This window comes from Ricinus communis, chromosome 6 (assembly GCF_019578655.1).
Source record: "Ricinus communis isolate WT05 ecotype wild-type chromosome 6, ASM1957865v1, whole genome shotgun sequence".
NCBI classification, from domain to species: domain Eukaryota; kingdom Viridiplantae; phylum Streptophyta; class Magnoliopsida; order Malpighiales; family Euphorbiaceae; genus Ricinus; species Ricinus communis.
In genome coordinates, this window is record NC_063261.1 from 28,452,937 (window position 1) to 28,477,145 (window position 24,209).

Consider the following 24,209-nt stretch of genomic DNA (forward strand, 5'->3'; position numbering starts at 1 on the left):
GAGTAGATTTTACTCACAGCAAAACCAAAGAATTAAAAGGTGAAATTTCTGATTTTTATCAAAAGAATGTTGAATCTTTTCATGAAGTATGGGATCGCTTCAAAGCATTTTTATTGCAATGCCCACACCATGGATTTCCACTCCTAATAATCAACCAATTATTTTATGATGGGTTGACACAACAATATCAATATATGGTTGATAATGCAGCTAGGGGTGCTATGTTAGAAAGGACACCTTATGAGGTTTATGACATCTTTGAGATGTTAGAAGCCAATTCTCAATAAAAGAGTGTGCGGACAAAGAGAATAGAAGTAAATGAAGTAGTAGCTAGTAGTGAGATGGCAATGCAATTGGTTGAATTGACTGAGCAAGTTAATATGCTTACTTCAACAAAAAACTAACTAAATAATAAGGTGTGTGGTATTTGTGGTATTTATGGTCATAGTGCTAACATTTGTTCATCTTTTGATAATTACAGAGGAAATATGTATGACCAAACAAATTTGATGGATTCTTACCAACCCATGCATCCTATGAATGACCCTTATTCCAATACATATAACACAGGTTGGAGAAACCATCCAAATTTTTCTTAGAAATACAATGACCAAAATCCACCATAATTATTGAAAATCCGAAATCAACCTCATTACCAAGATCAATATTCTCATTCCAAAAGGATTCCAATCATTTCTTTCAAGATCAAGAACAAACTCTTTAATTTAATGAACAAAGGAAGCCAAGTTTGGAAGAAGCACTTCAATCATTTATGATGGCTTCTCATGATAGGATGGAGAAGAATGAGAAAAAGACAGATTCCATTGCGGCTTCACTGAAACTTTTAGAAGCTCAAATGGAACAATTGTTGAAGAGCTTAATAAAGAGAAACTATCAAGTCAACCTGACCAAGCCAATTCTATTACTACTATTAGAAGAGGTGAGGTTGTCGATAATATTACTATGGAAATTGAAAGAAATTCTTCTTCTTATGCAGGTACACCTAAAAATAATGGATTAGTACAAATCAATAAGGAGAGCATGCAAAAGGAAGAAAAAGTAGAGCCTAATCTTAGATTTGAGAAGAAAGAAAATGAAACATTTTGTGGACCTAAATTTCATAAGGCAGCGTAGCCATATGGACCCTCCATTCCTTTTCTAAACCAACCCAAAGAGAGCAAAAAGGATAAAAGAAATTTTAAAAGTATTAAGATGCTCTCCAAAGTTAATACTAATTTACCTTTGTTGGATGTTATCAGGAATAAACCAGCTTATGCAAAAAGATTTGAAGAGTTGAACACCAACAAAAGGCGATATGCGAACAACAAAAAAGTACAAGTAGTAAGTGTAATGCTTCAACATCAATTGCCCCTTAAAATGAAAGATCTTGGTAGCTTCAACATTGATATTACAATAGGTGACAAAAAGGATAGAAAAGCCATGTTAGATTTGGGAGCAAGCATCAACTTGATGCCTTACTTGATGTATGAACGACTTTGCTTGAAAGAGTTGAAGCCTACCACTATGTCTCTACAATTTGCAGACGGATCGATAAAATATCCTAGAGGTATAGTGGAAGACTTGCTAGTATAAGTAGGTAAGTTAATAGTTCTAATTGATTTTGTAGTACTTGACATGGAAAATACACCAAGAAGGGATAAAGAGCAAACTATACTCATTGGTAGACCTTTCATGGCAACTACTAGAACTGTGATTGATGTGCATGGTGGAAAACTTACCATGACAGTTTTAGGAGAAATTGTAGAATTTAAAGTGTTTGATTCTTTAACTTTATCTCCTAAATCTACTATCGATAAGTGTTCATATAATTATTTAGATTCTCTTGTTTATGAACAATTATATGATGATATTCCATTCTTAATTGATAAGAGCTTTCGTGACACTTTAGATGTTCGTATTAAAAAAGTGAAACCATACTTGAAAGGAATGGCTTATGACCAGAAGGTGGAGTGCGCGAATGAACGCCCACCATGAGCATAATCAAGAATGTCTAGCTATAGACAATAAACTTAGCAATTGTATTTTTATTTTTATGCATTTAAATTATTATATTTTTTAATTAATTAATTATTTATTATTTTTCTATTTTTCTATTTATTTTATGTTTACCTTGTAGGCTTATGTTTGATTCCCAAAAGACAATATGTCTCCATGAGAAGCAATTAAAGATAAAAAAATAATAATAATTTTGAGCGAGCCACGTTGCGGCATCGAATTTTCACACAGGCTAGTAGTAAAGGCACGACAGGAATGAACACGGGCTCGTAGGAGCTAGCCGCGGGTCGCAGGACGCTCAGTGAGGAAGCCAGCCGCGGGGGAAGCCTTCCGCGAGGCACGGGTGCTACCGTGGCAATAACAAGACGCGACCTCGGGGGGCAGCTGCGAGCCGTGGGCCACATGCCCGCAGCTAGAGGCGTGCAACACGCGAATGGGCTGCGCAGCAGAGGCGGGCAAGATGAACGGCCCGCAGCAAAGGCGGCAAGCATGAACGGGCCCACAACATCGGCAGTGAACGAATCGCCCGCAAAGATAGGCACGCAAGGCGCATTTAACGCCCGTGGTGTAAACAAACACGGCAGCAACTTAACGACGCAGTCCGCGAGGCGGCCACAAAAAAAAGAGAAGAAGAAAAAAAATATTTTGATCGAAAATTAAAATAATTAAATCCAAGAAATTGGGATTGAATATAAATTATTTTAAGTTAAAATATCCTCTTTAAAAATTAAATATATATCCATTTCCTGCACATAAATAATCATATCATTGATTTAGGACTTTATTTTAAATTTTATTCTAGAATTTATATTTATTTATTAGGTCCTAACTTTTAATTATCTTAGGATTTAATCTTTCTAGTATATTTAGGATAATTTATTATTTTTAATTCTTTATTATTATTCTTTATTTCTTTATTTCTTTTATAATTAACAATGATGTGTGTTTAAGTGTGCTTCTAAGGGTTGGATGGTTGGAGATTGGAATTCAAGTTTATGGCTTACTATGCATTGCAAAATTCTAAGGGAGTATTCTATCTTTTTCATCTCTTCTTGTTCTTTATTTTTATATATGCAATGATATTGAGGACAATGTCAAATTTAAGTGTGGGGGAGGGAAATAGAATATTTCTTCGATTAAACTTTATACGTCATATGCCATGAGAATGAGCAACTTTGGTTAATCTTTTGTAAAATTTTAAATTTTTCCACTCAGCTTTTTCTTATTATTCTATATAAGAGTCGATGAAAGAATGCTATTATGTTAAGATTCTTGAACTCTTGAGTTAGTTTTTAATATGTATAAATGTGAATTCATGAGTTATTTGCACTTAAATGATCAAATGTTCATCTTTTGCATATGGACATGATAAGTAGTTTAGCAATATTCGACATGGGTATGATTAGAAGTGTATGATTTAGGTTATTATTTCCTTGTTATTTAATTGGCTTGCCTAAGTTTGTGAGATATGATGTGGACAAGTTTAAAGCTCTATATTTAATAATTCTACTCCGCTAATTTTAGTTGCTTAGTAACAGGGTATCTTCATGACCAATGTCAATTTTTGCATAAAAAGGCAATTAAGACTATGAGTATGCAAAGCATCTTAAAGTATGTTTTGTTGAGTAACTAGATGCATTCATTACCCATGTTTGTATCTGCGTAAAAAGGCATAACATCTCAACAAAGAAAGAAATGGCCCAAGTATCAAAAATTAAAATCCAAGGGGTGTAAATAAAAGAAAAGAAAGTATAAGACCTTGAAAAGCAAGTGATATAAAAATGTATAAATGCCCATTGATCTCTTATTTATGAATCAAGGTTTTGCCTTTTTGAATAAGGTTATTATAATTTGGATTATGCATCATAGTTGTATCCTTTGAAGATAAGTTAGACTATTTGTTGTGAAACAGGTGGGAAAAATTGGATGCTTGAGTCTTTTGATTAGCAATGATTCAGTTTTTATTTTTAAAGAAAATTATTATGATTAAAGTGTTCTTGGGTTGACATGATCTCTGCATTAGTGAGATTCTTTTGAATAATATCTTTAAGCTAAGTATGGATGTTCTTCATGATTTTTTGCAAAGATAATTCTCAATTACTACTTACTTGAGGACAAGTAAAGGTTTAAGTGTGGGAGTATTTGATCGGTCCAAATTATATATAGATATTTAAGGGTATTTTAGAGCTTTAATGATATATTTCTATATATAAAATGGTGAAAATATATGCTTTTACCTCACTTAAGTTTAATTGTCTATTTTCAGGAATATTAGTAAAAAGGGGAAAATATGGAGCTAAAAGAAGCTTAATGGGACATATTCATGTCAATGCCCAAGATTAAAACGCATGGACTGCTAATTACAAGGCCCAAGGGATATTTTAGTCATTTTGTATAATTATTAAGATTTATATTAAGAGTTATTTATAGGATAGTATTTGGTGGAGATTAAGATACTTTAAGTCTTATCTATTAGATAGACTTACATTAGTATACTTATCTTTAGAGAGATTTATTTAGAGGAAGACTCTCATATATATATATATATCTCTACAAAAACCCAATTCAAGAAGGAAGAAGGAGGGGAGTTTTCTCCTACCTGCTCTCTACACCTGCCATCATTATTTTCTCTATAATTCTCTATAGTTTTCTATAAATATATAGTTTTAGTTTTCATTACTCTTTTTAGGATCTAAAGAGCTTTTCAAGAAGTGAAGACTGAGGACCAATCTTCTTCTTACTTAAAGAAATTTTTGATCTAGATGGAGTTTTTACTTTTTTATGTCTTTCTATTTAATACCATGATCATTGGGTTAAATATGTTAGGCTAGTTTCATAAATGTTTAGTTTAGTCTTCCTACTTTTGTATGAACCTTGTTATTTATTTATTTAATGAATGATTTCCTTATCTTCATATCTTTATTAGTTTCAGTTATTATTGTTAGTTAACCATCATATTAATTTAGCAATAGTAATTGTTATGAAAATCTTTAGATTAAAAGTATTAGAAACATCATCTTTACTTTAATATATGTTGGTATAAGAAACCTAGGTTGCATTATTAGTTTGAATGATTTAGGGAAAAATGCACATCACCATCTCAATCATTAGATCTAGGCTTAAAGTAAAACAAAGAGATTACTAAGTAAATGGCTAGACTAAATACAGTTTTTAGCATATAGTTTTAGATGATAAGTATTTGTATTTGCATTGCATATTTATTTATTATTCATTTAATTTATTTTATGGATATTACTCTCTCGCAACATACTGATTTAAAGTGTTTAGATTTACTTTTATTGTTTTGTGTTGATAATTAGTGGCTTTATAGTTCATTGAGAGATCGACCTCGTGGTGAACTTACCCTTACTATAGGAACGGTTCGTGCATTTGCGAGTACTAAAAAAGACACATCATATATGCGATAATAATGTATATGGTCTCTTTATTAAGGATCTGATTGTAATAAGAATGAAGAACTATTTCAAAAGGTGTAAAATATAAATATATATGTAGAAGAATAATTATTTAAATTAACTAAAAATACTATGGGCTACATGAGTCTATCTAGTAAATGAATAGTTATCCTCTTATACTCGCTATAAAGATGAAAACTCACATAATGTATAGATAAAAATTTGAATTCAAAATCTCTATCTCCTAAAAATAAATACTCTTAACACGTGAACTAGATCTTAAGTGTTGATTGACATTTAATATTATCATTTTATTTTATTACATTTAATATCATAATAAAAGTTTATATAACCGCGTCAAAGCTATGTGTATTTTAATATTAGAAATTTACACAACAGGCCTTTATAAAAATATTATCATGTGACATTTCATGAAAAATTAAAACTTTTTATCAAAAGGAATTATGTTTTTAATTTAATAATATAGAGTAATTTAGAATGTGACGGATAAGACTTTATAAAATTATAAATTAGTAATAATTTATATTAAATACATATGAAATTATATAAAAATAATAAATATATATCTAAAAGTATTAAAAAATTAAACACATAATCCTTCGTTAATATAAAAAATATTTTCAAGCTAGTCAATTGCCCAACTTGGGAATAATCGAGTGAATATTAATGTTAAGCCACAATCTAAGCAATATGTATAAGGTAGCTTTTTTGTCACGCCATATCTCAGAGTACAAGGATTTCATTGTGACCTGTTGCATTCCATTCTCTTTCTTTTTATGATTCTTTTAAAAAAAATACTTTGAAGAAGATAAAATAAAAAAAATATAAAATTTATTACAATAAGATTTATAATATATTTTACGTGAAATCCGAATTGGAGTCTAATTGACAAACAGTTTTGATATAATTAAACAAATATTTTAATCAACCTAAGTAAAAAGAATATGCTGTAAAAATATGATTTTGAATATGCCGTTACAAAAAGGAGAACTTTTTTCTTTGTGTTGTTATCATATTTTTCAAAATTATTAATTATTTTATTTTTATTTAAATTTAATAGTTATTTTATTTTTTATTATATGAACAATTACGAGTCCAACTATTAATATTTTTTCTAATTCTATAATTTTAACTTTGTTGAAATTCTCAATCATTAAATATAATTAGGTCTAGTTTTCAATCATTATATATATAAAATTTGTATATATATTACATATATATCCATCCTATTAATCACAGTTTGATTTTAAATTATTTTTATATTAAATTAATTATTACTTCAGTTTGTATATTTATATTAATCACTTAAAATTATTATTAGAAAATAAGAAAGAGAAAAATATTAGCACGTATTAATTATTATTTTAATATAATATAAATATTCATTTTATATTTTTATTTAAATTTAATTTTATAGAATATTAAATATATATTTAGCTAAATAAGAATGAGAGTTGGACACAGTTACAACTGCGTTTATACAGTAAAAACGTCAATTTATTTTGTAAAAAGAATAAACTAAAGTTTAAATAAATGTTCTATTTTAATTTTTTTATTAATTTGTTACAGTAGTAGCGTACTTTTATTTTAAATATAGTAATTATTATTTTCTATAATATGGACAATAATATATCCAACTATTAATATTTACGTGACTAAAAAAAACTAGTATATATAAAAGCACAAAAAAAATACCCATAGAATTAATTATCTACAATCTAACCCTATTATGAGTCTTAATTATAATTATATTCTTAATTCTATTAGAATTAATCAATAATCAATCTAATTTTATCATATTTTTTTATAATATTATATATTAATCCTAAATCTATAAATAATTGACAAATTTTTATGTCAAACTAATTTTATATTGATTCTATCATAATTAATATATACAATTCTAATTCAATAAACAATTGATGAATTATTAATAGGATCAAAATCTGAAGACAAGAGGTTAGAAAAAAACTTTAGTTATACTCTATTAATATATTAAATTGACACATTATAATATTTTATTAATAGGATCATTACAAGTTATTACTTCAAGTGGTTCATATTTTTTTTACATACTAAACTGAAATATAGCTAAATGCAAAATTGAATATCTAAATTTTAGTTAGGGTTAAATATATATTTGCCCTATATGGTTTAATTTAATATATGAGTCGGTCCTTATATTTTCTATATTACATTAAAATCTTTTTAGTTTTAATAAAACTAACTACTATCCTCTTTCGTGTTAGTTCAAGAACTAAACTGGTAATTTAATATTACAATTTGATTCTTGAATTTATTATTAAGTATCAAACTCATCCAAAATTAATTTTATTATCAAATTAGAGTAAAATCTTCTTTTTAGCACAAATTAATTTTAATTTCTAATTAAAATAATAAATTTAATATCTTTTTTCTTGCTCTAATTTTTTTATTTTAATACAACTTAATTCAAGCAAATTTAAATATTTTAAAACTACTTATATCTATAATAATATTATTAATTATTAATATAAAATAAATATTTCTAATTAAAAATATCATTCTATTATTATTTTTATTATTTATTATAGTTAAACTATATAAAAAGTAAGAATTAAATTAAACAATCACTTCTTAATCTAGTGAAATAATCCGGATACCGAGTTGATAAATTCACTATCAATGAAGAAGATCATGATAAGTTTATATGTCAAAAATAAAATCTTTTATTAACCATTCAAATGAGATTAGTACTAGTAAAATTTTTATTTTTAATATAGTTTGGTTTTAGTGTCTAATATAAATAATAACATTAACTATTTATTTTATTTCAACATTTAAAATTAAACTACATAATAATTTAATAATATTAAGTAAAAAATAAATATTTTTAATTTGTTCAAGTTTTGTTAGAATTAAATTATGTTGAAAATATAAAGATATAAACAAATAAAAGAATATAAAATTTATTATTTTAATTAGACACTAAAATTAACTTGTGCTAAAAATAAGACTTTATTCTAATTTGATAATAAAATTAATTTTGGACGAGTTTGATACTTGATAATAAATTTAAGAATCAAATTATAATATTAAATTATCAGTTTAGTTCTTAAACTAACATGAAGGAGTAATAGTTAGTTTTATTAAAATTGTAGAGGATTTTGATGTAATAAAAATATATAGAAACTGAGTCACATATTAGACCTCAAGGGATAAATAGTATTTAATTTTTTTAGCGGTCATTTCAATATTTTAATTTTTAATGTGATTTGATAGACACCTCAACTTGTATTTTTTGTAAGTTTTAAACACTTCTTGACCTATGGCTTCATCCAATATATCCACATCTATTAGGTGTTAAGTGTTCTAATATTTTTTAAAAACGGAATTCAGATATTTGTTAGGTTAAATAAAAAATTAATGTATTTAAGAAGTTATAAAAGTAAAATTTAGGCGTTTATTAAATCAAATTGGAAGTTAAAGTATTCAAATGACTAAATAGTCAAAGTTTTAGTATCTAAATGTGAATTTTGCCTTAAAACATTCGCATATGAAGTTGAGTTGTATTATTATATATTATTATAAATTTTAATTAAATATTATATAAATAAAAACTCTGAGCTATTTTAAATTCTTAAGGAGCTCTTTTTCATTGTATTAGTGAATCTAAAACAACATATCAAGTAACATGAAAAATAAATATCATTTAAATTTTTAATATTTATGTTCTATTTAATATTTTATGTTAATCTTTTATTTCTTTTTTGTGATTAAAGTTAAAAGCTAATCACTTATATTATTATCTCTTCACAATTGTTTTGAGAAATGTAATTATATTACTATTAAAGGTATTATATTATAAAATTAAAAAAATTTGAAACTAAAAAATTAATTTTTTATTTGTTAACATGGAGATTTTATTTCAGAATCTTTTATTAGATAATTATTAAATAATGCACTAAATAATCTTAAGAAAATAAATGAAAATAATTATTCAATTAAGATAAAATATTTTCTATTAACAATACAAAATTTTAATAAAAAAATATAATTAGATATAATAAACCTACAAACTTTAGCATTTTCAATGCGTGGTTAAATTAAAGCAAAAAAATGTTTAATGATTTTGAGGTCCAATTGTCTATTAAAATATGTATTAAAACATGATCTCTTATTGCACTGCAAAAAGTGTTCATAGAATATTTAATAAGTATTATATTATATACTAATTTATCAAATATAGTTTTATAATAATAATTTATACTAATAACGGATAATAACAATAACAGTTAGTATATTTATTTATATAAAGTGTACTGTTAATTTTATATTATTTTACTTTTTTTATATAGATTTAGAAGGAAATATTTATAATTTAATAGTTCTACTTCATAATAAATTATTATTTATTTATTTATATTAATACCATGGAATATTATTTTGATTTATGATAATCAATTTATCATTACGACACATTATTAGTGAAAAATTACTAAAAATTATATAAGTATTTATCATTATATTCAAGAATATAAAGAATCACCTCTTAAATTACATCAGTAATAAAAATAAAAAATACAAAGATTGACATTGCAAGTTCTTAAACCGCTCCCATGCTTCATACAAAGATTCACTATGGTGTTGAGTGAAACTCGTAATCTCTTGTCTAAATTTTGTTGTCTTGCTTGGTGAGAAATATTTACCCAAACATGCCTTTGACAACAAAGCCCAAGAAGTAATCGATTGTGGTGCTAGAGAATTCAACCACAACTTAGCTTTATCCCTCAAAGGAAAAGGGAATAGCCTGAGCTTCGCTGCATCTATACTAACCCCACTCATTCGGAATGTATCACATATCTCTAAAAATTGAGCTAAATGGACATTAGGATCTTCACTAAATAGACCTCTAAACTGAAATTGTGAAACCATTTAAATAATCATAGGTTTGATCTCAAAGTTGTTGGCCTCTATAGTTGGTCTCACAATGCTATTTTGAGTGTCCCCCGAATTAGGCATCGTGTACTCTTGAACCGCATAATTTCTTACCTGTTGTGCTGCTTGATCTTCAACCACAATTTTCTTATCTTTATCACGCTTCTCTTTTCGATTCTTCTTACAAGATTTCTCGATTTCAAGGTTGATCCTTTCTAAGTTTCCTTCTTGAGATCGGGAGTTCATAAACTAGTAAAAGTCAGAAAAATCAATAAACAAAACAAGTAAATTTTAAAGAAAAATACTAGTCTAAAAAAGTAAAAATTAAATTAATATCAATATTGCCAATCCCCAGCAACGGTGCAAAAAACTTGTGTTTTAAACTTGCAGGCGCAAGGATCGTGAATTATAGTATAAAGAGTAATCGTTCTCTCGAGGGTTATAAATTGAGTACTAATATTCCTACTTATAATCTTAGCTAATAAATCAAATAAAGGTGATTAAACAAATAAAATATAAATCTAAGCAATTGAAACTATAAGAAAATCAAATAATTAAAAATTAGAGTTTATGATTAGTTTCACTATTTCAATCTAATTATGAACAATTAGATTATTAAATATCATGAATTTAGTTAAAGGAATTGTTCTAAAATACCCAAAGACTCTCGCGAGCTCAATTAAGCATGTTAAGATTACAATTTAACCTACTCTTGTAATTAAGAAGTTAATTAAAACTCAATAAGCTCCTTAACAATTATTTTTCTCCTGAAGAGTTTGCCTACTCTCATGGTCAAGTGATTCTAAATCCTATGAGTCTTAAACTGGTAAATTCTCCTAACTCTCGTTGGTTAATATACCCATAAATATGCAATCAAGATGGCCAAAAATGAAAATATAAAATAAACACAACTCATAGAATTAACTAAAAATAAAATTAATAAAAGAAACGTGTTCAATCACATCATGAAATAGCTACTCCTATTCTAAACTCTAAAAGAAGTTCAGCTACACAGTTGCGGCAATAGACATAAATATAATTAAAAAAATAAAGATGAAGAAAATGAAACTCTTGAATCTTGCACAATCTCTCTTTCAATTTCCGTTTAGAACTTATTTTCTTGTCCAACCAGCCTCCCTAGACTGATTCTTTATGTCCCTTTATATAGGAAAGGCTTGAAAGAAACTTATTTTCTCTTAAATTTCAAAGTCCATTTTGAATTGAAAATTTCATGTCTTTTGACACGGTCATATGTCATGCCCATCTCACATAACTTCTTTTTTGGCATGGCCTCAGTATGGCCGTGCTTATGAAATCTCTTCTTCTAGTGGATGACACGGGCACCAGCATATGCCCATGTTACGGCCATATCGCTATAATCCATGATGCTTTAGAATTCTTAAACAAAATACCTATAAAAAGGAAAACACTAATTAGTACTTAAATAAAACTCTTAATTAGACTAAAATTGAACTGGAAATAATAAAAAATCCTAATTAAAATTCTAAATTAAAATATTTCTAATTAAATTAAAATTTTAAGTAATTAATAATATTTATTTAGCCAAAATTCATTAAAATTTAACTCAAATATAAGTAATAATTACATACATCAGAACCAAGCCGTACCTAAATTTCCTTTTAGTACGGTTTTGGATCTCATTAGTTCTCCATATTGAGAATTGTACCAAATCATCGCCTATTATTTTAAACCGAAGAATCGAAACTAGAACGGATTTTATTTATATATATGATTATATTATAATTGATAAGTTCAAATCTTAACTCAAACTTAAACTAAAGTATAGAATACCTTACCAAATACATATTTAACAATTCTATTCTAATAAAATTTAAGTTTATTGACCTAATCAAATTAATTTAGTAACTTATTATGATATAGTGCTAATATGATATTAACCATGTTTATAAAATAATTCTTAGTAATAATGTCTCTTTTAATAAAAGAGATTTAGAGGGATCAGGTGAAATGTATTTATCAATCGGATAATGAAATGTTGCAAATATTTAGCTTGGTTGATTGAAAATTAATTTCTCTATTATGTAGTTGTTGAATATAAGTATAATGTGATTGTAGTGATTTCTTTGTTGTATAATTTTAAATTAATTTTAGGCCAATTGCTTTAAGCGAAGAATATATTTCTAATTATTTAAAAGTAGAAAATTTCTAAATTTCTATTATCTTATATCATATCGTATCGAACTGAACCATCCCATTAGACCCAAATCTCCGTATCAAACCATCTCGAAAAATTGGTATGATTTAGAACTGAAATTTTTATACTACGGTATAATTTTGGAAATCCAATTTTAAAATTTTTAACATTTAGTACGGCTAGAGATTTTCAAATTTTCGGATTCCTCTAAACCGTGCTCACCCTTGTACCAACAAGCAATAAGCTATTCTCAGCTATATCGTGGCATAAAATATACTGAGCTAAAAAGAGTGTACTTTCTAAAAAAATAACTAGAATTCTTGTTCTCCAACTGATCCATAAAATTTATTCAATTCTACTTTTCATGTTTGAAAATACCACAAATTATAAATGAAAAGAATTTGATATGTATTATTTTAAAATGTGAGAAATATCTTTTAAACTTCGATTAGGATCATGTTATATAAAATATGAGAGAATTGCAAATCTAACTATAAATTTACGATCTCTTCCTTAAAAATAGAGCGAAATAGATTTATTTTTCTTACTTCTATATTAACATTAAAAAAAGAAATATGCCTAATAGCCCTTTTTCTTTTCATATATTTTTGCTTACTATACCTACTGTTGTAGCATTATAAATCGAATTGTTACTCTTGCTTCCGTCGGGATAAAATCTGATATTTTCCTTTTGTTTTTGCCTATATATATGGAATATTTTAAAAAATGAATATCTTTCTTAATGGTGGGCTATGAGAAAGAAAAGAAAGATAATTTGACTATATTTCTTATGACTAGGAACACAACTTATTGCAAAAATATTTATTTTTATGGGACGATAACTCTAAAAAGACAGATTTCCCATCTTTTCTTTCATCTCTTGTGAAATAACCATAATGGATGCGTCAAAGGAACTTCAAGTGCAGAACTGATTTGGCTCTGCGTAGAGCCGATCGACTCTTCACTCTGAGCCGACCGGTTGTACACCTTTCAGCCCTGATTTCTTTGATCTTTTGATGAATTTTTTAGATGTTTATATACTGTATTTAGTTTTAAGTGTTTTCTTTCTAATCTTCTTAGTTGTATGCGGGTTGTAATAGCTAGATTTACCTTTGCACTTTCTTTTTTGTCTTATTTTGAATAAATGCTAACTAGATATTGTATGATTGTCTAATTAAAATTGGACATATAGACAGTAGGCCTTAAAATTGGACCTAGTATGAAAATTGTAGTCTGTTAAGTAAATAAATAGTAATTGGACTTCAACTCTAAATCAACATAAACCTAGTAGACTTTATCATGTTTTAGTTAGGTTAATCGGACCATATTAGATTTAAGATTATTTAATTAGGCATTTTCATAGAAAGTAGTCCATTAGGTCTAAAGGTTGAAAAGCGAAGTATAATTTATAATTGTACTAGACTAGAAAAGCCTTGTACACAATTAACTAATATATTAGATTAATAACTTTGAGTGTGGACTTGGTTTAATAAAACGAGCTAGACTTAGGTAAATCTCACATTTTGTAGTGTTTAATATGTAAAAATATAACTGTTTGTATTTATAGGGAATAACACAATAAATAATAAAATTAAAAATAAAGATACACAAATATAAAAATTGATTTTTGGATCCATCTCTAGATGTGTAGTATAAAGTTTTTTTTTATGGAATCGAGAAATGCCATTAATTAGTAAAGTGTTCCGACCAATTACCTGAGTGGCGACTTCCATCTCCAAGCTAGCATTTGTAACTAGTTAGTGTTTTCCTGATTAGGTTAAAAAGTCTTATAATACCATAATCGCTAAAGACACTTGAGTATGCGTTTAAAACCACCGCCAATAAATTAAATATTTTATTATATAAATATTTTTCTAATTTAGGATAAAATAAATATATTTTTTTTCGCTTATTTCATATTTTTTTTAAATCATAAAAAATCATTAAAAAGATTTAATTTTTAAATTGCCTATATATATATATAGGTAATATATCACACAGAATCATGAAATATTTTGTTCTGTGCTATAAAATTAAAATAGGTAATATATGGTGCTACGCTCATTGTACTCTCAGTGACTACAGTTATAAGAATTGACAGAAGATAGAATAGTTTTCTTCAAACACATTAAAACTTTGATAAAATCTATTATTTTTATTTCTTTTGAATTCATTAAAACTATTTTAGAAAGATATACGCAAGTATATAAAATTTGCAACCTTTGTACCAGTTAAAGTAATTTATCTTTTTATTTATTAGTGTTATTATCACATGATGCTATCGAATATTCTTAAAGTATTGTAATGTTAATATTCTTATTCTTTTGAGACATTTCAACTAGGCTTAATTATAAATTATATTTTTTATTTTTTATTTTTTATAATTATTTTAAAATTTTAAAATAAATAATTATTCTAAAAAAAATACTCTTAATGATGATTTTTAAAATTTCACGGTAAAAAAAATGACGTGAAAAATCAGTTGTTTTTATTAAAATAAGAATAATTATAAGTAAGTTAAAATAGTTTATTCTAAACTTAATAATATAACCATTATAAATTTCACATATGTGCATTTTTTCATATATTTTACATCTAATGTAATACATTTTTATTTACTCACTAATTTTTATGTTAATAAGTAGAATTGACTTGTCATCTTATTTTTCTTATTGTAAAATTTTAAAATTTATTACTAAAAAATATTTTTAAAAATAGATTAAAAGCGTAAGTACTTATTTTAAAATTTAAAATAATTGAATAAAATTATTAAAATATATTAAATTCAAAGTTTAATTAGTAATTAAGCCTTTGAACTATATATGAATGTATTATTGTTTTTTATTTATTATTAGTTTTCATATTATTTATTGATATAAAATTATAAATAAAAACTTAAAATAAATTTTTTGGGTATTGATCTCTCAACATTTTTATTTGTTTAATATAAAATTTAAATTTACAGTAAAATACAACGATGCCGACTACCTTTAAGTGTATTTTTTATTAAATATTTTAGTTAATTCAGATAGTAAAAAATTAAAGAAAAATAATATATTATGAAAATATATTGATATATTAATATATAGAATAAAATCAAAAAATTATTTTATTATTATTATTATTATTATTATTATTATTTTAATATTCCATCTTCAATATTTAGGAAATGTGTTATATAACTCATATTTTATATATATATATATATATATATATATATATATATATATAAATAAATTAAATAAAAATTAATTAAGTTATGTAATCAAAACTATAATTATTAATTCATACACGTGTGAAAATATAAAATATATTTTTTTTATGTAAATAAAATTATTTCTAATTTTTATATATTTAGATTCAATCAAAAACATACATAAAATATTTATAAATAATAAAATATTTTTTAAAAATTTTATTATAATTATATGTCTAGAATTTTAATTCAAAATTTTAAAATTTTTACTATTTGATCTGCATATTATAAAATAAAATTTAAAATTTTTACTATTTGATCTGCATATTATAAAATAAAATTGTTCCTTTCATAAAACAAAAATATTCTATACTAGTAAATGGGGTCCAGTGTGCTGATGTGGTAATGTAGAAGTATTCTGCAACGGCAGTTGAAGCTCCCTAGAACAGAGATTAAGACATTGTTTGCATCCTGGGCAGTAGCTTTACTCTTTCTTTAGCGTTTTCATCTCAGTCCCTACAACTGCACACTAAGACATTTCTTACAGTACAGTTTGGGAAAATCTTAGGTATCTACTTTCTTCTTCTTTGATCTTATATATTTGATCTTATATGTCAGATACTTGTTCTGCATGTCATGATCATTGATCAATCTGCTTTGTTACTCTTTTTTTATTTATTCATTTTTCTTAATTTTCTTTTCTTTTCTATTTCTTGTTTGCATGTCTCAAATTTCATGATGTTCTTTACAGCAAGTGAACTGGGCTAGTTTAATGTTAGAACTTTCATTTGTCTGGGGTTTCAGAAAAGGTGATCAGTGCTTTTCATGCAAACTGAGATTTATGGAACTGGTCAACTTATGGATAGAAATATAATACAGCAAATTTATATTGTTAGGAATTTTTGGTACCAAGTTAAGTTTTTTCCCACTTGTATAACATTACAGGTGTACATGCTTTTGGTTGCAGAGGTTTTGGTCTGCATGTCTCAGTTTCTTGGATTCCTGCGAGGCGTTTTTGGTTTTCTGAAAGGTGATGGAGACAGAAATGAGAATGGCTCGGAGCATAGAAACACTTCAGGGGAAACAACGGAGAGACCATGTGATGCACCTGTGCTAAACAGGCCCATAACCGGTTCACGGCTGAGTAATTCAGCAAAAGAAACTGGATCACCATATGCTAAGCCAGTGGAAAGAACTTATGATGCTGGTATCAGTTCAAATAGTTCTACCAGATATGCACCTGTACCTTCCTATAGGCTACCGCAATCTTCAACAGAAAAACTTGCATCTCCTGCAAATTCAGCTCCATCGAGACCTGAACTCCCAACAAGTTCTTCGACCCAATCAGTTGTACCGAATATACATTCTACTAAACCATCTCCATCTGTCCCAATATCATATTCTAAGCCATCTCCTTCATTCGCTACACAGGCAGCATCTTCTTCTAACCCTGTTACCGCTTCACCCAAAGCACCTCCATCAGCCTTCGGGACCTTGCCATCTTTTAAGCAAACTTTGGCTCCAGCTTCCTCAAATTCGAATGATCAGCAGAGCAAAGGTGAGTATATATTGGTTCAAAAAGACTTGTCACCTATTTATTTGATTCCCAGGGATATTCAAGATTTGATCAAGAGAGACGAGGTGCCTGAGATTCTGAGAAGGCCATTGTCTATGTCGTCATACAAGGATTATTTTGGCGCTCTTCTCTGTGCTGAGGACTACTACATTGAGGTAATGAAAATGTGATTCCAGCTAGAGCGATTTCATTGATAATTCAGTTCAATAAAGAAAAGAAAATATCAATGTCAATCAGAACATTTTTCATACTGAAATGCTTTTGATGGATACTAATTTACTTTATATTCTGATGGTTGATTTCTATATATCAACATAAAGATGGAGTAGAATAAAATATTGCTGATGTTATCAAGAAAGTAAGGTTGCAGAATGAGTTAAATTAGACTCTTGCCCTCAAGCTATAAACACTAAATCTCTTGGGAATGTGTTCATGAAACTTGAGCTTGTTGAAAACTGAAAAGAGAAAATGCAGGATATGCAAATGTTAATTACCTACAAGGGCCAAACTGAAGAGAGTAGATGCCGAGATGCAGAGTGAATTGAGTCATTGCTTTTGGTGTAAAACATATTTTCTTTAACTTGTTGCACGCAGCTGTATATGCAATCAAAGGATAGAATACTTTGGGTTATATATTTCAAGGTACTGAAAATTCATCGTATAGGCAAATAAACCAATAGATGATGCTCAAAACATGTTGTGCACAAGCGTTTTCCAAAAAATGAAAAGATAAATATAAATCTCTTCCTGGTTTGTGCTAGCATTGCCATGATTAAAATGGGTTTGGGTAGCAGTAGTGGTGTTTCCTTTTATTAACATGAATGAGGAGAGTGGATTCACTGAAAGTGATGTTTGGATATTTACTGAAAAAGAAGGCTGAATTGATATGTCTGCAGCAAATGAAATGAATAGTATTGTTACATAATCCAGTAAGGGCATGCTTGAACACCTTAATGAATTTGAAACTGCAAAATGATTGTCTCATTGTATGCATGTTGTATGCATCCAGTATATTGCAAGGATATCATGATATTACAGGGTTGTCTTATTTGAAGCATAGGAAATGAATATTTGTTTTCTTCTAAGATAAAGTCGTACAATGCATTTAAATTCTGTGTGCTAACAGCAACATTTCTGAAGGCACTTAACGCTTGAAAGAATGAAGAGAAACTGCAAAAAAAAGATGGGCTGTGGGGAAGTCCAGAGTGGTCAAATGGAATTTGTTCTGCAGTTAACATATCTAATAACTTGCTTTTGTCATTATCTTATCCCAGGTTATTTTCATTTAAGAAAATAATGAGTATTGCCTTCACCATGCTTGGATGTATTATGAAATGGTGTTGCTGTATTATACTTCCGTAGACATGGTTAGAAACAATTCAACTTGATTGAGTCCATCTGTATAAAAGTGTAAGAATGAGTTAGTTTCTTAGAGAAAAGAAGAGACAGAAAGAGGGAACAAAGGGAAAAGGACTAAATATAATCTTGCAGAAACTAGGAAGGACTCGTTCCAACAACAGTCTCATGCTGCTTCATTCTTGTGATTTAGTTTACTAATAACAATATAACCATTCAACTGCACTTTACAACTTTGTATTTTTTATTACATTGGAGATGATAAATGTATGTCTTTCCGAATCAGAAATGGAGTGAGTTCAAATTGCTGGGTATCACTTTAAAATTGCAAGAAGCAGCAATCTTTAAAGGGCCATATATCAGAGAAAGTTATGAGAAGGACGAGAAAATCTTTGTGGCATTTAATATGGACTCATCACTTGAGAAGCGGCCATTTCTTTTATCAAGGGACTTTGTCTTTGCAAAATCTTCAGGAAGCAAGACTGATCTTTTCCAGGTTATTACCTCCTGATCTTTCAATATATATATATATATATATATATGCAGGTCATGCTTACATACACCTTCTTTTCACTTTTATCAACAATTCTAATGCTTTCAAATGGAAACTAGGGTATTATCTATCGCGTGGAGAGAAGCACCACTATCCTAGTTGAATTTGGTGAAGACTTTCATGCTCAGCATTATCCGTCCATGAAGTACGATGTTAGCTTCTCATTTAACAGAGTTTGTTTAAAAAGGGCTCATCAAGCTGTTGAAGCTGCCTCAGATCCTTCGTTTGAAAGTTACATTTTCCCTTGTTGGGGATCAAGGAAGATCGTCCCCTCAAGTTCACCAAATATTTATTATAATAATAAGCTTCATCCAGATCAAAACTCTGCAGTTCGACAGATCATAGCCATTCAGGGGCCACCACCTTATCTTATTGAGGGTCAACTCTGTGTTGATAAAAGAAAATGGAGTCACTGCAGTTCGAACCGGCTATCAAGAACTGGATTAGTAGTCCAACAAGCAGTGCTTGAAATTTTTCGAAGCTCTCGAAAGCATCGTATTCTCATATGTGCACCTATTAACAGCACGTGCGATGTGCTGATGACAAGCTTGAAGGAGATTCCTGAAACTGAAATGTTTAGAGCCAATGCAGCATTTCGAGAAATAGATGGCGTACCATCTGAGATCCTTGCTTCAAGTCTTTACAAGGGAGAATGTTTTGCTTGTCCTCCACTTCAGGAACTCCAAGAATTTAAAGTAATATTGTCTACTTATATGAGTAGCTTTCGGCTACATAATGAAGGAATTCCTGCTGGTCATTTTAGCCACATTTTTATGCTGGATGCCTCGTCAGCAGCTGAGCCAGAGGCAATGGTGGCTCTGGCTAATTTAGCTAATGAAAACACAGCTGTAATTGTCACTGGTTCACTGGGAAACCATCCAGGTTGGGTGCGATCCAATATTGCTAGGAAGAATGGTCTGATTATATCGTACTTCAAAAGACTTCGTGAAAGAAATCCTTACGATATTCTAGATTCAAATTATATTACGAAGCTGGCCGACTGACTGCAAATCAGTCAGATGATGTCATCCAAAGCTTTTGTGCAATCCAAAGTGCAGACTGCTCCATTTAAAGATGGTACCATCCCCCTACTTTTGCTTTTGCGCTTTCGAGTTTGTTTCCTTGCTTGTATACGTATGTGAAATCCAGAGTTTGCTATAAGTTAAATCTAATTTGGTTATCAAAATAATGCTTGGTATTTTGCATTTTGCTGTCATTTGAAAGATGCATGCAGATCTACACATAATTATTCTGATTTATATGAATCAGAAACTTGATAGAGCCACCATATACATACATGTACAAAGTGCACTTCTTTTTTTTCCTTTTTCCTTTGTTTGTTATGCAATTATCAATCGTCCTAGAACATAATATAAAGAAGACAGAAAAGATAAACTATTATACAACAAATATAAGGAGGAGAAAACAAATTGAACACTGAACTTCTTCCATCTCTACCAAAGTACACTAAAGCTTGTTGAATGGGAAGGTTTACAAGCTAATACTACCTGCATTTGTTTTGTTTTGCAAATGAAACCTATACTTTTCTTTCCATTTCCTCAGTTTTGTCCATTATAATACCTCTATTTTGATTTTCAGAATTGTCACTAGTGCTAGTATTAATGGTCTGAATGGTTTCAGCTTCTTTGGAGATTTTCTGAGCCATTTTTTTCATTTCTTTGTCTTTACCCCACAACACTGCATATAATCCACATACTATTAAAGTTGCTCCTAGTATGCTGCAATTCACAAAATAAAAATTGAAGCTTAGAGATTAGATATCGAAATATTTCACTAGCTTCTTAAATAAAATAAAATAAAAAAAGCCAAATGCATATTTGGATATTTAGACTTTGGTCATTTAGTTATTTTAATATTTTTAACTTTTGATATAACTTAATAGACACTTCTACTATTATATTGTGGTATTTAAATATTTTTTGACGTGACATTATTCAACATTAATATTAATGTGTATTATAAAGTCAGGTGTCCGTTAGGTTAATTAAATTAAAAAAACTAAAAGTGTTTAAAGGTATTATAAAAATAAAATTCAACTCTTATTAAATTGATCTAAAAATTAAAATGTTAAAATAATGTATTTTGCCAAATAAAAAATAACTTGTAATGGAGACATCTAAATCTCCAAGAACACACATAATTTAAGGCAGTGCGGAGTGACTAAATAAATCTGCATAATTGGTAATCCGTTAAACTAAACAACTCTCTTTTTTAATGAGCTGAGGAGAATAAGATTGATCCTTGCATACCTTCCAACGTGTAAATATTCATCAAGTAAGAGAGGTCCCATCAAGGCAGTGAACACAAGCATTAGGGGGTAAAAAGCTGAAGTATATAGCGGACCCTTTAGCCTCACACACCATATCACGAGAGTTATCATCATACCATGCACTATTATTCCCTACAATGCAAACCATGAATTTCATCCATGGTTAAACATAATAATAAAGATAAATATTACGCTGAGTCCAAGCAAAGACAAAGTAGTGTAAACATACCGCATATGCTGCGCTCCACAACCTTATATTCCAGCCCAATTTCCATTGGGTCCAATCTCTCTCAGTGCAAAGGGTGAAAGTAGTTTCTTGGATTGCAGCCATTACAGACATCAAAGCTGTGCTCGAGTAAGGACATGGATAATTTGCACTCATTTTAGCTTGAATAATTAGCCACAAAGAAAATGAGAAGCAATTTGCTATAGCAAACAGACTGCCCAGTATCTGAGTGCCACTTGATGATGCCACATGGCCTCCATGGGGCTTAACAATTTTCATCAGATTGATATGTGTTGACCACATCTTAATTTCTGCTCCTTTGTAAAATGTTAGCAGCATTGCCCCACCCAAACCCAACAATGTGCCCATCACTTTTGCCTTCCCTGCTCTGGTTTTCACTCCCATCTTCTCCAACCTAAATTTCCCAACATAAAAATCTTAACATATTCAAATATATGTAATGAAAATTTCAAATTTAATGTAGGGATATTAAACCATTTTGTAACTAATCAATTACAATTTATTCAAGTAACATTGTTTATTGAGTAACGTAAAATTGAAAATGATTAAATACCCAAAAGAAATGGCTAAGACGAAGGTGACTGCTGGTATAAGATTAGTCATGGCAGAGGCGAATGTTGCAGATGTCAATACCAAACTCTCAGCGTATAAATTTTGTGTCAACGATCCCCTGAAGACATAATATTTGTGTATTTTGTTATCAAAACTTAAACATTAATATCAGTTTTTTTATTATTTCTTTTAATATAAGAGAGTGGAAAATATTTGAAGTTAATTATTAAATTCTTTTTAACTTGAGATATATATTTAGGGTCAGATAAAAGTAGGACTGTAAAAGTATTTTTCTTTTTCAGAAAAGCAATTTCACTCTAATGTCAAACATGGGAATCTCCATACTCTTCTACTTTTATTATTATTGTTTCTTTTTTGTCCATCTTTTTTCCCTATTCATGCACTTACCCAAAGAATCCACAAAGAAATGCTTGAAAGAGAATAGTCCATGTAAGTCTGGGCCTGCTTTTCCTGAGATAATTGAGAATGGAGTAGAAAAATTAGCATCTAACTGCATAATAAAAACCTCTAATTCATACTTGTATATATGTACACTTTTTCTTGGCTTTCATTCTGGTGTAGGAGCAACAAAGCCAGTCATACAAGAAAGCATAAGAATGATTTCATAAGGCTGACCTCTCAAAGATAAGAGCAAGAGGAACCAAGAAAACAATGGCAAAGAAGAATCTGTAGGCAACAAGGACCTTCAAGCTCATACCATCGTAAGCAGCTAATTTGTAGAAAACATTAATACCAGCAAAACAGAACTGAACAACTATCATAAACAACACTGGCTTCAACTCTTGTAACCACTTGTAAATATTTATCATCATCATCATCTCAACTCAGTAAATTGAACTGAAGGAAATGAAATTAATATGTCTAAACTGACAAAAAGACCAAGAAAACTTTTTCTTGCCTTCTTGAGTTGTGTTGTGCCCTTTTCTGCTCCTTGTGTGTGTTTTTAAAGTGGAAATATGACAATAGCACACTAGAGTTATTTATACAGCAACAGGAAGCTGCTCTCTGTGGAAATATGGATAGTCAATCACACAATATAAAATATTAGTTTCTAAAGGTTGTGCCACTCTTTTTTCATTGGGAAATTAAGTATGCACCAATTAATACTATAACTGCACTTTTTTAACCATTAAAAGAACTGTAATTGCATTTTGATTCCCCCGTTTTATTTTGTTTAAGCTAATTGTTTAATATTTAAGCAACCCATTAAATAGTTTTAATTATAGTAAAAAAATAATTTGAAATATAATTAAAATACTTTTTACTAAAGTTTTTCAATTACTATAAATTTTGTTTTTACTTTCAATCATAACGAATACAGATAAAATTAAAAAAAAAAAATTATTAATGTTTCATCAATTTCTTAAAACGAAATTTAATTTGGAATAAAAAGTTTATCTAAAGTGACACTTATTTTAAAAAGAGATAGGAGTACATTATTCTAGTATTATATGACCCATTTTGACTTTTAGTACATTACAGTAGTCTCTCTAATTAATACATATATTAAGTTACAAGTATGAGAAATATAGAAAAATATGCATGTTGTTGGATCATTTTCAACTTAACAAATCAGCATATGGATTTTATATATTAGCAAAATTATATATATATATATATATTCTATAATTTTATCCTAATTCTATATGTAATTAATTTTATTTATTAATTCTAATAGAATTAATTATTAAATAATCTGATTCAATCTTATTCTATCATAATTTTATGTACATTTCTAATCATGTAAGAATATATGACTATGGTGAATTTCAAATTACTAAATACAAGTTTTTATAAAAGTTAAACAAAAAAAATATAATAATTTCAATTTTATTTTATTAGTATATTATTTCATATGTTTATTATTACAAG

General features: G+C 28.2%; 2 protein-coding genes and 2 non-coding genes across 6 annotated transcripts; 2 read left to right on the forward strand and 2 right to left on the reverse strand.

The window, feature by feature from the left end:
• Positions 1-28: 28 nt before the first annotated feature.
• On the reverse strand, positions 29-136 carry LOC112536639. The gene has a single exon (XR_003080610.1). It is a non-coding gene; the product is annotated as a small nucleolar RNA R71 (small nucleolar RNA).
• A 9,874-nt stretch (positions 137-10,010) lies between these two features.
• LOC125370492 lies at positions 10,011-10,112 on the forward strand. The gene has a single exon (XR_007216519.1). It is a non-coding gene; the product is annotated as a small nucleolar RNA R71 (small nucleolar RNA).
• Positions 10,113-16,131: 6,019 nt separating this feature from the next.
• Positions 16,132-20,432, forward strand: LOC8287973 (probable RNA helicase SDE3). Of its 3 annotated transcripts, XM_048376120.1 has the most exons (5): positions 16,156-16,310; positions 16,494-16,551; positions 16,710-17,473; positions 18,961-19,170; positions 19,287-20,432. In XM_048376120.1, exons 2-5 carry the CDS (start codon positions 16,515-16,517, stop codon positions 20,229-20,231), a joined length of 1,956 nt encoding a protein of 651 aa, XP_048232077.1. In that variant the 5' UTR covers positions 16,156-16,310; positions 16,494-16,514; the 3' UTR covers positions 20,232-20,432. The 3 variants fall into 3 exon arrangements, with proteins under 3 accessions (XP_048232079.1, XP_048232077.1, XP_048232078.1); XM_048376122.1 differs by lacking the exon at positions 16,494-16,551 and having other exon boundaries at positions 16,132-16,310; XM_048376121.1 differs by lacking the exon at positions 16,494-16,551 and having other exon boundaries at positions 16,157-16,310; positions 16,688-17,473.
• A 173-nt stretch (positions 20,433-20,605) lies between these two features.
• On the reverse strand, positions 20,606-23,272 carry LOC8287975 (WAT1-related protein At1g25270). The gene is made up of 6 exons (XM_002534583.4): positions 22,953-23,272; positions 22,725-22,787; positions 22,318-22,434; positions 21,747-22,158; positions 21,498-21,649; positions 20,606-20,966 (listed from the first exon to the last, which is right to left on the reverse strand). The coding sequence occupies exons 1-6, from the start codon at positions 23,153-23,155 to the stop codon at positions 20,765-20,767; spliced, it is 1,149 nt and encodes a 382-aa protein (XP_002534629.3). The 5' UTR covers positions 23,156-23,272; the 3' UTR covers positions 20,606-20,764.
• Positions 23,273-24,209: the final 937 nt, after the last annotated feature.